The 16,718-nt window shown below is 43.0% G+C and overlaps 1 protein-coding gene across 1 annotated transcript in view; it reads right to left on the bottom strand.

Annotated features, from left to right (window-relative positions):
* LOC111952600 (rab GTPase-activating protein 1-like) overlaps window positions 1–16,718 on the bottom strand; it is a 159,056-nt gene that overhangs the window by 67,650 nt on the left and 74,688 nt on the right. Inside the window, 2 exon segments of the mRNA XM_070435100.1 lie at window positions 9,722–9,796; window positions 14,094–14,207. Coding sequence (XP_070291201.1) covers window positions 9,722–9,796; window positions 14,094–14,207 — 189 coding nt within the window.

Raw genomic sequence — 16,718 nt, 5'->3', positions numbered from 1 at the left:
TGTGTTTAGAAAACATTCTCTATTTATAATATGAAGTGACTTCCCCAAAAATACAATACATTATTTAACAAATTCATTTTTGCATATCGGCCACAATAATCTGAAAACGCCAACCAAAACGAACTGCAAATGCCGTCCAGCGAAGTTTGTATTAGTTACAAGGCTGATGGTCTAGTCATTGCGTGCTAGGAATATGGGACCAAATACAAATCATTGTATCTATTTATAATCATCTTTATGTGTTCAATTTTTACCCCTATCTTTTGGAGCCGAGAAAAAAATATTACTTGTAACAAAATTCTTTCTTTGAGCAATTGTATTCAGTATGCTTAGAATAATCATAATCTCCCCACATTTATGAAACGTACAAACAGCTCATTATTGTAAATTGTGTTTATTTTATGCCAGGTCATTCATTGCTCCTATCTTATCCAAGGGGGCAATAATGTCGACTCCACCATGTACATACCAAGCCAAAACACACATTGCCTAACGATCGCATCGCAACCATTGCGCCACACACATCAAATGTCTCTACCTTCTGCCTTCTCTCCCTTTCATCTCTGATTCCTTTCTTTGAGAGCAGGTACAAGCAAGCCAGTGGCACCGACAGAACGCCTGAAGGACGATCATGTATCAAGAGAACTGGCTTCATCTGAAGAAGTAGAGAGTGAAGACTTAACCTTATTTACTGGCTTTAAGGGATAAATTGGCGTCTTAAATTAGTCAGAGTGACGTGCCGTTAATTCTTAGATCAAACTGTTTACAAACTGGGCGCCTGTCAACGAGAATTCCTCACAGCCCAGATTGATTGTTGCCCCATGGTACTGCGCTTTGTTTTAATTATTGACTGGTTTAGAGTGGGTGGAAGGGGAGATATTGTTTCAGAAGAGTTGTGTGTACGATGTTCATTGCTAGGTATCTATGGTATTGTTTACTCTTCATGATTCTCCAAGAAATGCCAATGCACAGTGCACTAGAAGAAACCATCCCATGGCTTTTGCTTCTTGTAATAGGACGAATATTCAAAACGGTTTAGTTCCAACCTCACCATATGGTTCGCTGGTCATACCAACCTCCTCAGTTTCCAATCTCGTACAGCATTACAGGTTGTCATGTGCCCAAGCTGGCAGCGAGCAGCCCAGCAGGGTCAAACCTCTCAATGGTCTGTTTGCTGCCTAAATTGAATCCGTTGCTCCCTAAGCCTGTTCTTAAGGCTATAGCTTACGCACCATCCAATTATATAGCTGGACAGAATCTAACAAAACAAGGCCTATGTCATAGTAGTTGTCGTAACCAGTCCTCTATGAGACACGGGACCACTGCTGTAGGCACATATCTGTTATCTTCAGTATTGATATTTGCAGCGAACACTTGACTTTAAAACCTGAGTACTTGCATAATGCTTTATAGAACAGGTATGAGCTCTTATATAAGTTTAGGAATACTTGCTGTTAACAGGCAGCAGTATAAAGCCCCCCAACCTTTCCCTTCAGTGCAGCTTTCAATTCATCAGTGCATGCACTACCAACATGTCGAAGCGCTTTCCACAGGGATGGCTGGCCCATGTTGACTCCAATGCATTCCCAAGTTGTATCAAGTTGGTCTGGTATCCTTTAGTTGGGGGTGACATTCTTGATACACACGTGGAAACTGTGGAGTTGAGAAAGCCCACAGCCAGTATGCAGTTCATTGACACCAAACTGGTCGCCTGGGCTCTACTACACTTAACCTCTGAATGCTATATACACGATCCATGTCTCAGAGACGTAAAAAATCTTCTTCAACCCTGTCTCCTCCCTTCATCTACACTGCATTTGAAGTGGATTTAACAAAGTGAACCAATAAGGGATCAAGCTTTCACTCGAATCACCTAGTCAGTCCTGTCACGGAAATAGCAGGTGTTCTTAATTTTTGTACACTCAGTATATATCCTATTTATCTCCCATTTTTTTGCTCTCTGTCTTCTCATTTGCCCCCTTTCTACTTCGGCTGTAGACCTGTGGTCGATAAGGTCAACTTTTACCTAATGATGAGTTGAATGGCATGTTAGCCTGTTGTGTTTGATTGCTCATGCCAGCAGGACCACCCCTGCTATACTTCAGTCCTATCTGACCCATGAACGAGCGTTGCAGAGCGGGTGGCGACTGTGCCCACTGCTGACACATTTGACCCTTTGACGACCGCCCCCCCCCCAAATAGCATTTCATATAAGGCCTATATAGTGTTTATACTTTCTGAAACTAAAAGCCCAAACGAGGTACATGAAATAAATGAAATATTATCATGGTGGGAAGAGCTCCATCTGATGCTATTACTTATCAGGAATTGGAGAAAGGCATTCTTAATACTCGACGTCCTGAAAAAGACCGAAGTCCACACGATGTCGGCTTTCGATTGAATAGAACCCCCCCATATGCACTCTCTAACGCAGGAATGTAGAGGCCAATCAAACAAAGCCCAACATAAGAGCAGCTATTCATTGAGAGCAGAATGAGAGAAAGCAGCAAAATAATCAGCAGTGCTTCTCTCATCCACTTCACTTTAAACTGCATTGCACAATTAACCCCATCTGATACACAATTAACCCAGTGATACACACAATTAACCCCGTTGACACAATTGATGTCATCTACTCTTGGTGATCTTTGTTTTGACTCGTGCGCCTTCTCAAACACTCGCAAAGCCCTTTGGCCAGTGTCCTCCTTTTCTGTGATAACACGTGAACTAGAAAGAGACCAAATGAGAATGACAGTGTATTTTCACTTTCGTACTCACGCAACACCGTCACTCTCACTCATTCTCTAACACACACACACACACACATAGTAAACACACACGCGCGACACGCACGCACACCACGAACCAGTAGAGCCTGTCAGGCCGGGGACCTGTTTATAATCTGACAGCTCACGTATAATAATAGGTAGAGAATGACCAGAGCTGCCAGTCAACTCCCTGAGAGGACAGTGCTGCGCGCGAATATAGAACAGCCCAAGGCAGCAGAGGAGTGGAATGGAATCACAACATGAGCGCTCACCAGAACTATAGCTCTGAAAACCAGAGAAAATTATACATATCTCTTCTCCTCTCTGGGACTTTGTCTGTATTCTCACTCTCTCTTCTCTCGGTCTCTCTCTAGTCTACTGGACATTAAACCATGATTGGACTGACGGTTAGGCGTTATGTTATCTCCTGAAATAATGTTTTCCCACTTGAATGACATACTATAGCTATTATGAAATTAATGCAAGAATGTTTGTGACAGATTTATTGGGTATTGATTAAATGTCCACATTAATTACCATTTCTTTCTGACTACTAGGTCATGTTTGCTTGTAGCATTGAAAGACTGGAATAGCTATTTAGAGTCTGTTGGAAATGATCTGTTCATACGTGCCTCATGTTACACAGTATAGTGGCAGATGTGTTCACACAGAATGCCATTACTATTTATTAGTTGCATTTGTATGTAGAGTAAACATCACATATGTCTATACACATCCTTGTTTTGTGTTGCGAGAACCTCGGCTCAGGACGGAGTGATCACCAGAGACATCCACCGACCTCCCTGTCAGACTACTTCAAAGACACGGACGAACGGACGGACTCCTTCTATCAAGGATCTGTAAGTACGGACGATATGGATGACACACTGTCGATTGACGTTTATGAAAGGCATGTTAACACTCCCAACCTAATTTATTGGGACAGTGCAAGCTAAAACGTTTGAATTTGGCTCTATACTCCAGCATTTGGATGTTAGATCAAATGTTTTCTAATTTGTATGTATGAAAAGCCTCCAAATAAAAGGTGACATTCTGTACTGTGCCTCATATGAAACATTTGATTCAACCCCAAAATGATTGAGTATAGATCAAAGTTAAATGTTTTTCTTCGGTGTTCAAAGTAAGCGTAGAGGAGTGTAGCTGTCAGAATAATTGTGTTTCTGTATCACTAAACTTATGTTAGGATGACTTGCGATAGCAGCTAAAAGTTACCTGTGTATTGATACCCGATACGTACTGAAGACTAAGATGCACAAGGAAAATACTCTGAACAGTAAACATACAAGCTAACACAAACACACGATTACTCCACACACCGTTTGCCCATTAATAACATGTTAGTATGCACACGATCAATAGCTAAACTAGTATTCTTGGCTCAAAACCAACAAAGTAGCTTATGAGTTTTAAAACATGGTAACTCAAATGGAATATAGATAAGGTATGAATCCAGAATGATGTTTCATTTTTCTTTCATCTGTAATTACGAAAGAACACAGAAGGTCCTGTGGTGAAACAACGGAATTGAAAGGACACACACAGCCACACACACACACCAAACACACCACACACACACACACACAACACCACAAAGATGTTCTTACTTACAACATATAGTCAGTTTAAGACGGCTTTCAAATATTGTATAGCAAAATACATTGATTAAGATTGATTGTTGATTCGGAATTGGTATAATTTCAAACTGAGAGGGACATGTACTTATTAAGCTCCTTTCTATTCCTACAATGCTTTATTGATCCCAGCAGATAGATTCAAAGACATGACCATTGTACTTGTGAAGGAAATTGGTCAGGACACCATTAAAAAAAAAAACGTCCAGCGAAACAATCCCCATTACCTAATAATAATTTGAATAATTACAATCTTAAAAGAACAAAAAAAACTGATCCCAGATCAAGAACTCCTACATCTGAGACTGAATACGGCCCAGAAGCAAGAGAAACCGGTAATATAATATAAATACTATTAGGTTAGCAGGCCTTTTTCCAAAGATCATGCAGTGCAATCCATTTCATGTGTATGTGGTGATGCCAGGATTCAAACCCCGACCCTGACAATTAACCGCTATGCTCTACGCAACGGATCTCAAAGACCACATATACTCTAGGTCGAAAATTCTCCACAATGTGATTGGTTGTGCTCAAGACGATAATCATTCAACACAACAGCCAGCACAGTTATATCGTTCGCCGGCTGGAAATTAGGATTCATCTATCCGGAACTTACACATCATCGCCTAGCACCTTGTACATCCGTCTAACGTGCAGAGCGCGGCTGAAGACATCATAAATGTTTCTACTCTCAGAAAGGCCGGTCGGAGTATAAACTCTCATTACACTCTCTGTACTTGTCAGGTGAAACAACGATTAAGAAAACACATGTTATTTAATTTCTGTTTAAAACAAATGGACTGTGGATGAATGTATACAGAATCAAGCTTATTGAATAATATACTTGTTTAAATCATATGTATGTAATGATAAATATACGTCAACTGTGGATTTTAGTTTGAATTTCGACTTAAGGTAACATTTAACACCAATAATTATGGTCATAAAACGAATCAAGAATGGCTCATCTTTGCACCAGAACCAAGTCCTAGAACTACATGATGCCAACTGAGAGAAAACCTCTGTATATGCTGTTATGGTGTGTAAGTTTAATAAGATAATTCATCACGTTAGCCACTCATCAGGCCATTAGATTTACATCCATTATGTCCTGCTTATGTGACATTGTTAAGGAGGTCCTGGGGGACAGAAATGGGTTTCAATGACGTTAGATATATTGCCAGTCAGTCTATGGGCCACAAGGGCTTTGGTTCAAGCTCAGCACAGACTATTATGGCAATAGATTTATGTAAATAAACCCAAGATTGGACCACAGCTGTTTCAAATGGGAAAAATTAGTATCGTGGGTTCCTCGTCACTACCATATTTGGCAGTAGTACAACCCAATGGCTGCTTCACATTTCATACATCCAGTGAAATAGTTCTCATTGCTTTATTTCTGTAGTATTATGCAGAGTAGGGTGTAGTTGAGGCGTAATATTGTACAGTGCTTCCTGAAAGAGTTCAGAGCATTTTGTTACGTTACAGCGCTTTATTCTTAAATGGATTAATAAATAGAAATCTGTACAATCTACACAGCAATACCGCCATAATGACGAAGCGAAACACAGGTTTTAGTTAATGTTGGCCAAATTTTAAAAAAAAAAAAACAGTACTTCCTTATTTACATAAGTATCAGACCCTTTGTTATGAGACTCTAAATTGAGCTCAGGTGCATCCTGTTTCCATTGATCATCCTTGAGGTGTTTCTACAACTTGAGTAGAGTCCACCCTGTGGTAAATTAATTTGATTTGGAAGCAACACCTGTCTATATAAGGTCCCGACAGTTGACAGTGCATGTCAGAGAAAAAACCAAAGCCCCGAAGTATCAAGTAATTGTTCGCAGCAGAGCCCCGAGACAGGATTGTGTCGGGCACAGATCTAGGGAAGGGTACCAAAAGAATTCTGCAGCACTGAAGGTCCCCAAGAACACGTGGCCCTTATTTAAATGGAAAAAAATTTAGAACCACCAAGTCTCTTCCTAGAGCTGCACCGGCCAAAGCTGGTCCAATCGGGGGGGAAGGCCTTGGTCAGCGAGGTGACCGAGAACCGTTGTTCGTTGACATATACCACTGGCATAATCTTCCAAGAAGGAACACCATCTGCTGCAGCACTCCACCGACACTCAAGCACCGTTATAGGAGGAGTGCCAGGAGGAAGCGCGCTCTCTCGAGAGAAAAGAACCTAGAACCTCTGGAGCTTTTGCAAAGGCCGCTGAAGATGCACTCCTCAGACCATCGAGAAAGCAGATTCCTTGGTCTGATTATAACCAACAGATTGAACTGCTTTCGCCAGAAAATGCCAAGTGTCACGTTGGAAGGAATAGCATGCCAACGTATCTCTAAGGTGATGATGTGATGGTGGCAAGCATCATGCTGTGGGGATGGTTTTTCACAGCAGCAGTGACTGGGAAGTCTGTCAGATCGATGGGAAAGATTGAACACAAAGAACCTGCTCCAGAGAGCTCAGGACCTCAGACTGAGGGCACAGTTACACTATCCAACAGGACAACAACCCTAAGCACTCAGCCACACCTGAGTATGTCTTGGCTTCGGGACAAGTCTCTGAATTGACCTTGTGACCAGCCAGAGCCCGGGCTGAAACCGATCAATAACAATATTGGAAGAATAGTGAAAATGCTGTGACAGCGACTTGCCTCCATGCCACCGGTGAACAGAAGCTTGAGAGATCTGCAGAGAAAGAGGAGAAACTCCCAGATACAGGCTGTGCTAAGTGCCATACCCAGAAGACTTTGAGGCTGTTAATCACTGCCAAAGGCTGCTTCAGTCAAAGTACTGAGTAACAAGGTTAACTACTGTATGTCATTGAGTCTTAAGTTTTGTATTGGTATAATTTGCAAACATTCTGGTTTTCTTGTCATTATGAGCGTATTGTTTGGAGATTTGATATATTTATTTTTATCTATTTTCGACATTCAGGCCAGTAACGTTAAAAAAAACATGTAAAGTCCACGCGGTCTGAATAATTTCCGATGCACTGTATTCTTTCCCCTGCATAGGGTGATTCCCCAAACCTGTGGATTCGAGGAGGACGTGTTTTTGCCAACTGTGCTTTGAAGAAAGACCGACCAGGGGGAGCTTTATTCCCCTTTCCTGCCTCTTCTCGCTCTCATTCTCGCCTCTCTCCACCTCCCTCTCTCGTGGCTAATCTGCCTTGAAATAGGAGACTTCTACCAAAGCTTCGTCCACTCTCTGATTGCCTAGCACAGATTAAGAGTCACAGCAAGAAATGAAGATGGTCCTGCAAGTAGGCTTCCAGCAAGAAAACAAAGTGAAATTGCTTTCTATGCTGTGATGAGCCGTGCAAATGTTCTCTCCAACCTCAACTACTATCGATGTGAGCGAGCTGATACGTACTATATACTGGAAAGCATTTCACTGCACTTTAGACCGGCTGGAACTGTACGTGACGACAACATTTCGATTTTAGACATTAAAGGCTTTCAAACAGACCGTGATAATGAATGATAACAATGTTGATAACACAAACAAAAATGTGTCTACCAATATGTTACATGCAACACACACACACAACACAACACACATCACACACACACACACACACACACACACACACACAAACACACTCTTATTTTCATGGTAATGAGGTGGCTGACAATTACTGGTTCTGCTTTGTTTTCCAGCCTATTCATCATTATGACGAGGAGATTGAGTTACTGTCAAGGGACAGTCCTTCCTGGCTGCAGTGCTCCTACTGCACGTAAGTGGGGCTCAAACCTCAATACATGTCTACACAAGTCTATGGAACCCACAGAAGTGCAGTTTTGAGAATGAAGTCTGCACTATTGTGATTATCATTTAATTCAATAATACAATACATTGGCTCTGGAAAACTATTGCGGAGCGCAGAGTTGGATAAGTGCAAAGTGAACGTATTAAGATTCAGTTGTATAGGACTGATTGTGGAACAATGGAGAGAAGGAAAGTTAAGGTTTAACAAAGGAGGAGAGAGCAGGAACAGGGCTAACAACAACAGGACAGTAGTCTGAGAGGAATGGAGGGAGGAGAGGAGGGAAGGATGGATGGAGGAGGGGGAAGGATGGAGTGGAGGAGGGGGAAGGATGGATGGAGGGAGGGGGAAGATGATGAGGGAGGGAAGGATGGTGGAGGGGGGAAGGATGGAGGGAGGGAGGGGAAGGATGGAGGGAGGGAGGAGGATGGATGGAGGGAGGGGAAGGATGGATGGAGATGGAGGGAGGGAGGGGGCAAGGATGGAGGAGGGGGAAGGAAGGAAGAAGAGGGAGGAGGGGAAGGGATGGCAGAGGAGGGAAGGATGGAGGGAGGGAGGGAGGGGAAGGATGGAGTAGGAGGCAGGGGGAACGGGAAGGAACGGAAGAAGGACGGGAGGGGAAGGAAGGACAGGAAGAAGGGAGGGAGAGGGAGGGATGCGAGGAGGGGGAAGATGGAGTGAGGGGAGGATGGAGGAGATGAGAGACCGGCCGGGCGACGGAGGGAGGGAGGGGGATCGGAGGCGAGGCGAAGGGAAGGGGAAGCGAAGAGATGGGGTGAGAGGAGGAGGAAGGAAGGATGGAGGGGGAGGTGAAGGACGGGAGGAGGGAAGGGAAGCGGATGGGGAAGGCATGGAGGGAGGGGGAACGGAGGGAGGGTGGAAGGAGGGAGGGGGAGGGGAACGGAGGGAGGGAGGGGAAGGATGGATGGAGGAGGGAGGGAGGGGATTGAGGGAGAATTGGAGAGAGGAGGATTGAGGAGAATTGGAGAGGAGGAGGATTGAGGGAGAATTGGAGAGGAGGAGATGGAGAGGAGGATGGAGAGATAGGAGGAGAGAGAGGATGGAGTGAGTGAGATGGAGTGAGTGAGGATTGGAGTGAGTGAGGATGGATGATGTGAGGATGGAGTGGTTGAGGATGGAGTGAGGTTGGGATGAGTGAGGGAGATGGTGAGGGAGGATGGAGTGAGGTAGGATTGGAGTGAGGGGATTCCCCCTCCCTCCCTCCCATCTCCTCTCAGACTTACTGTCCTGTTGTTTACCCTGTTCCTGCTGCACTCTCCTCCCTTTGTTAAACCTTAACTTTCCTTCTCTTCATTGTTCTCACAATCAGTCCCAATACAACTGAATCTTAATACGTGCACTTTGCACTTATCCAAACTCTGCGCTCCGCAATAGTTTTCCAGAGCCAATGTATTTGTATTATTGAATTAAATTGATAATCACAATAGTGCAGACTTCATTCTCAACTGCACTCTGTGGGTTCCATAGACGTTGTGTAGACATTGTATTGAGGTTTGAGCCCCACTTACGTGCAGTAGGAGCACTGCAGCCAGGAAGGACTGTCCCTGACAGTAACCAATCTCCTCGTCATAGACTGAATAGGCCTGGAAAACAAAGCAGAGAGCCAGTAATGTCAGCCACCTCATACCATGAATAAGAGTGTGTGTGTGTGTGTGTGTGTGTGTGTGTGTGTGTGTGTGTGTGTGTGTGTGTGTGTGTGTGTGTGTTGCATGTAACATACTGAGTAAGACACATTTTTGTGTTTGTTATCAACATTGTTATCATTCATTATCAACGGTCTGTTTTGAAAGCCTTTTAATGGTCTAACAATCGAAATGTTGTCGTCACGTACAGTTTCCAGCCGGTCTAAAAGGTGCAGTGAAATGCTTTCCAGTATATAGTACTATCAGCTCGCTCACATCGATAGTACATGTTGAGTTGGGAGAGAACCATTTGCACGGCTCATACAGCATAGAAAGCATATTTCCTTTGTTTCTTGCTGAAAGCCTATTGCAGGACCATCTTTATCTGCGTGACTTTAATCTTGCTGGGCCAATCAAGATGGAAAGCTTTGTAAAGCCCTATTTTCAAAGGGCAGATTTAACAACAGAGAGGGAGGGTGGAGAGAGGGAGAGAGAGCGAGAGAGAGAGAGATAGCTCCCTGGTTCGGTCTTCTTCAAAGCACAGTTGGCAAAACAGCCTCCTCGAAATCCACAGTTTGGGGAATCACCCTATTGCAGGGAAAGATATACAGTGCATTCGGAAAGTATTCAGACCGCTTGACTTKACATGTTTTTTTTAACGTTACKGCCTGATTCGAAAATAGATAMAAAATAAATATATCAATCTCCAAACAATACCCCATAATGACAAAGCAAAACCAGAAATGTTTGCAAATGTATTACAAATAAAAAACTTAAAGATCACATTGACATAAGTAGTTAGACCTTTTACTCAGTACTTTACTGAAGCACCTTTGGCAGTGATTACAGCCTCAAGTCTTCTTGGGTATGGCACTTAGCACACCTGTATCTGGGGAGTTTCTCCCATTCTTCTCTGCAGATCCTCTCAAGCTCTGTCAGGTGGGATGGGGAGCATCGCTGCACAGCATTTTCACATCTCTCCAGATATGTTTGATCGGGTTCAAGCCCGGGCTCTGGCTGGGTCACAAGGTCATTCAGAGACTTGTCCCGAAGCCAAGACAACTCAGGTGTGGCTGAGTGCTTAGGGTTGTTGTCCTGTTGGAAGGTGAACTGTGCCCCAGTCTGAGGTCCTGAGCTCTCTGGAGCAGGTTCTGTGTTCATCTTTCCCTCGATCCTGACTAGACTCCCAGTCCCTGCTGCTGAAAACCATCCCCACAGCATGATGCTGCCACCACCATGCATCACCGTAGAGATAGTGCCAGGTTTCCTCCAGACGTGACACTTGGCATTCTGGCCAAAGAGTTCAATCTTGGTTTAAATCAGACCAGAGAATCTTGTTTCTCATGGTCTGAGAGTCCTTTAGGTGCCTTTTGGCAAACTCCAAGAGGGCTGTCATGTGTCTTTTACTCAGGAGTGGCTTCCATCTGGCCACTCTCCTATAACGGTCTGATTGGTGGAGTGCTGCAGAGATGGTTGTCCTTCTGGAAGTTTCAGAGTGAACAACAGGTTCTCGGTCACCTCGCTGACCAAGGCCCTTCTCCCCCGATTGACCAGCTTGGCCAGGTGGCCAKCTCTAGGAAGAGWYTTGGTGGTTCTAAAAWTTTTCCATTTAAGAAGAGGCCACTGTGTTCTTGGGGACCTTCAATGCTGCAGAATTTCTTTGGTACCCTTCCCTAGATCTGTGCCTCGACACAATCCTGTCTCGGRGCTCTGCGAACAATTACTTGAACCTCGGGGCTTGGTTTTTKCTCTGACATGCACTGTCAACTGTGGGACCTTATATAGACAGGTGTGTGCCTTTCCAAATCAAATTAATTTACCACAGGTGGACTCTAATCAAGTTGTAGAAACATCAAGGATGATCAATGGAAACAGGATGCACCTGAGCTCAATTTAGAGTCTCATAACAAAAGGGTCTGAATACTTATGTAAATAAGGAATTACTGGTTTTTATTTTATTTTAAAATTTGCCAACATTACTAAAAACCTGTTTTCGCTTCGTCATTATGGGGTATTCTGTGTAGATTGATACAGATTTCTATTTATTTAATCMATTTTAGAATAAAGCTGTAACGTAACAAAATGTCTGAAACTTTCAGAATGCACTGTACACTTTACGCCTCAAATGACRCCCTACTCTGCATAATACTACAGATAAAACAATGAGACATATTTCACTGGATGTATAAATGTGAAGCACCCAGTTGGCTTTGTCACTTACTGCCAAATATGGTAGTGAGAGGAAGCCCACRATGACTAATTTGTTCCCATTGGAAACAAGCTGTGGTCCATCTTGGTTTATTTACAAAATCTTTGATAATACTGTGCTACTTTTGACCAGAGCCTTGTGCCCTACTACTGCACATATTCTAACGTCACTTGAACCTTCTGTCCCGAGGACCTACTTAACAATGTCATAAGCAGGACATAATTGATGACAATTAATGGCATGAGTGGCTACGTGATGAATTATCTTATTAATTCACACCATCAGCATATACAGGGTTCTCATCAGCTGGCATCATGTAGTTTCTAGGGACTTGGTTCTGGGTGCAAAGATGAGCCATCTTGATTGTTTATGACATAATTATTGGTGTTAAATGTTAACCTTAAAGTGAATTCAAATAAAATCCACAGTTGACTATAACATTACATACATATTATAAACAGTATATTATGTCAATGAGTCTTGATTGCTGTAATATTCTCCACAGTCCATTGCTTTTAAAACAGAAATTAAATATGTTTTTCTATGTGTTTCCACCTGAAATACAGAGGGAAGTGTAATTGAGGAGCTATACTCCGCCAGGCTGTCTTGAGAGTAAGARACATTTGATGGAGTGTTGCCATTCAGCCCGCTCTGCCACGGTTAGACGGATGTACAGTGCTAGCTGGATGGGAGTCCGGGATAGATGACATTCCTATTTGTCAGCCGGGACAGATTAACTGTGGCTGGCTGTTGTGTGTAATGATTATCGTTTGGAGCACAACCAATCACATTGTGGAGAATTTGACCTAATATTGTGGTCCTTTGTAGATCCGTTGGTAGAGCATAGCTGTTGTAATGTCAGGGTCGTGGGTTTGAATCCTGGCACCACCCATACACATSAAATGGATGCACGCATGACTTTGGATAAAAGCGCCTGCTAAAAGTAAATAAGATTTATATTATATTACCGTTTCCTCCTCTTCTGGGMCCGTATTCAGTCTCAGAGTAGGAGTTCTGATCTGGGATCAGTTTTTGTCTTTTAGATTGTAATTATTCAAATTATTATTAGGTACAGGGGGATGTTTCGCTGGACGTTTTTTTTTTTTTTAATGGTGGTCCTGACCCAATTCCTTCACAAGGACAATGCATGTCCTTTGAACTTACCTGGACAAAAAGCATTGTAGGAATAGAATAGGAGCTAAAAGTACATGTCTCTTCAGGAAATAACCAACCGAATCAACAATCAATCTACATGTATTTGCATACAAATGAAAGCCTGGTGCTAAACTGACATAGTTGGTAAGTTAAGACACTTTGTGTGTGTGTGTGTGTGTGTGTGTGTGTGTGTGTGTGTGTGTGTGTGTGTGTGTGCCTTTCAATCCGTTGTTTCACCACAGCATCCTTCTGTGTTCTCTGAATTACCAGATGAAAGAAAATGAAACATCATTCTGGATTCATACCTTATCTATATTCCATTTGAGTTACATGTTTTAAAACTATAAGCTTATGTGTTGGTTTTGAGCAAGATACATAGTTAGCTATTGTATTGTGTGCATACTAACATGTTACTATGGCAACTTGGTGTGTGGAGTATTGTGTGGTTTGTGTTAGCTTGTATGTTTCTGTTCAGAGTACTTTTCTGTGCATCTATGTCTTCAGTACGTATCGGGTCATCATACAAGGTAAGCTTTTAGCTGCTATCGCAAGTCATCTAACAATAGTTTTAGTGATACAGAAACACAAATTAATTCTGACAGCTACACTCCTCTACGCATTACTTTGGACACCGAAGCTAAAACTATTTAACTTTGATCTATACTCAAGCATTTTGGGGTTGAGATCAAATGTTTCATATGAGGCAACAGTACAGAATGTCACCTTTTATTTGAGGCTTTTTTCATACATACAAATTAAAAACATTTGATCTCAAATCCAAAATGCTGGAGTATAGAGCCAAATTAAACGTTTTAGCTTCACTGTCCAAATAAATAGGTTGGGAGTGTACATGCTTTCATAAACGTCAATCGCCAGTGTGTCATCCATCCGTACCTTACAGATCTTGTAGAGGGAGTCCTGTCCGTCTCCGTCCGTGTCTTTGAAGTAGTCGTGAGCAGGGAAGGTCCGGTGGATGTCTCTGGTGATCACTCCGTCCTGAGCCGAGTTCTGCAACACAAAACAAGGGCTGTGTAAGACATATGTGACTGTTTTACTCTACATACAAATGCAACTATAAATATGAAATGTGATTCTGTGTGAACACACCACTATACTGTGTACATAGAGGCACGTATGAACAAGATCATTTCCAACAGACTCTAAATAGCTATTCCAGTCTTTCAATAGCTACAAGCAACACGACCTATAGTCAGAAAGAAATGTATAATTGGACATTTTATCAATACACCATACAACTTCACTAAACATCCTTGCATTATTCAAATAGCTATAGTATGCACAAGGAAACATATTCAGAGGAACAACGCCACCCAACATGTTTAAGTCAGTAGACTAGAGAGAGACCGAGAGAGAGAGAGTGAGAAACAGACAAAGCCCAGAAGGAGAAAGAGAATGATATTTTCTGGTTTTCAGAGCATATTCTGTGTGAGCGCCTGGTGATGTCCCATTCCACTCAGCTGCTGCCTGGGCTTTCTAATCTGCAGCGCAGCACTTCCTCCAGGATGACTGGCAGCCTGGCATTCTCACACTAACAACTGTGAGCTGCAGATAAAACAGGCCCCGGCACCCTGACGGCTCTGACTGGTGTGTGTGTGTGCGTGCGTGCGTGCGCGCGTGTGTGTTTATGTGTGTGTGTGTGTGTTAGAGAATGAGTGAGAGTGACAGTGTGCGTGATAGAAAGTGAAAATACACTGTCATTCTCATTTGGTCTCTTTCTAGTTCACGTGTATCACAGAAGAGGAACTGCCAGGCTTTGCGAGTTTGAGAGGCGCACGAGTCAAAACAAAATGCACCAAAGTAGATGACACTCAATTGTGTACAACGGGGTTAATTGTGTACAATGGGGTTAATTGTGTACAATGGGGTTAATTGTGTGCAATGGAGTTAAAGTGAAGTGGAGAGAAGCACTGCTGACTTATTTTGCTGCTTTCTCTCATTCGCTCTACAACTGAAAGCTGCTCTTTATGTGGGCTTGTTTGATCTGCCTCTACATTCTGCGTTAGAAGTGAGAAATTGGGGGTTCTATTCAATCAAAGCCGAACACCGTCTTTTTCAGGACGCGGTAAAGAATGCCTTTCTCCAATTCTGATAAGATAGCATTCAATGATGCCTTCCACCAGTGGGAAAATCATATTTCAGACCTACGTTGGGCTTTAGTCAGAAGTATAACACTATATAGGCTATATGATGCTATTTGGGGGGGGGGGGGTCGTCAAGGGTCAAACTGTTGTCAGCAGTGGGGCACAGTCTCACCCCGCTCTGCAACCCTCTTCATGGTCAGATAGGACTGAAGTAAGCCAGGGGTGGTCACTGCCTGGCATGAGCATCAACACACAGGCTAACATGCCATTCAACTCACATTAGGTAAAAGTTGACCTTGACCACAGGTCTACAGCCGAATAAAGGGGGGAGAATGAGAGACAGAGAGCAAAAAAAATGGAGAGATAAATAGATATATACTGAGTGTACAAAACATTAAGAACACCTGCTATTTCCGTGACAGACTGACTAGGTGAATTCAGGTGAAAGCTATGATCCCTTATTGATGTCACTTGTTAAATCCACTTCAATCAGTGTAGATGAAGGGGAGGAGACAGGTTGAAGAAGGATTTTTACGTCTTGAGACATGGATCGTGTATATATGCCATTCAGAGGGTAAATGGTAGTAGGAGCCAGGCGCACCAGTTTGTGTCAAGAACTGCAACGCTGCTGGCTTTTTCAAGCTCAACAGTTTCCAGTGTGTATCAAGAATGGTCCCCCACCCAAAAGATATCCAGACAACTTGACACAACTTTGGGAAGCATTGGAGTCAACATGGGCCAGCATCCCTGTGGAACGCATTCGACATGTTGTAGTCCATGCCCTGATGAATTGAAGCTGCACTAAGGGGAAAGGTGGGGGGCTTTATACTGCCGTATAAAGCAGTATTCTAAAACATTATATAACAGCTCATACATGTTTATAAAGCATTATACAGTACCGTCAGGTTTTAAGTAAAGTGTTGCTCAAATATCATACTGAAATAACAGATATGTGCCACAGCAGTGTCCGTCTCATAGAGGACTGGGTTAGAACACACTACTATGACATAGGCCTTGTTTTGTTATGATTCTGTCCAGCTAATACTAATTGGATGTGCGTAGCTAGTAGCCTAAGAACAGCTTAGGGAGCAACGGATTCATTTAAGGCAGCAAACAGACCATTGAAGGGTTTGACTGTGGCTGCTGCTGCCAGCTTGGCACATGACAACCTGTAATGCTTAACGAGATTGGAAACGAGGAGGTGGTATGACACACAACGCATTATGGGTGGGTTGGAACTAACCGTTTTATATTCGTCCATTACAAGAGCAAAAGCCATGGATGTTTCTTAGTGCAATGTGTATTGGCATTTCTTGAGAATATGAAGAGTATAACAATACCATAGATACCAGCATGAACATGTACACACATACTCTCTGAACAATCCCCCCTTCCACACCACTCTAACCAGTCTAAT

Source organism: Salvelinus sp. IW2-2015, linkage group LG26, assembly GCF_002910315.2.
Source record: "Salvelinus sp. IW2-2015 linkage group LG26, ASM291031v2, whole genome shotgun sequence".
Lineage (NCBI taxonomy): Eukaryota > Metazoa > Chordata > Actinopteri > Salmoniformes > Salmonidae > Salvelinus > Salvelinus sp. IW2-2015.
This window is presented reverse-complemented; position numbering and strand designations above follow the sequence as displayed.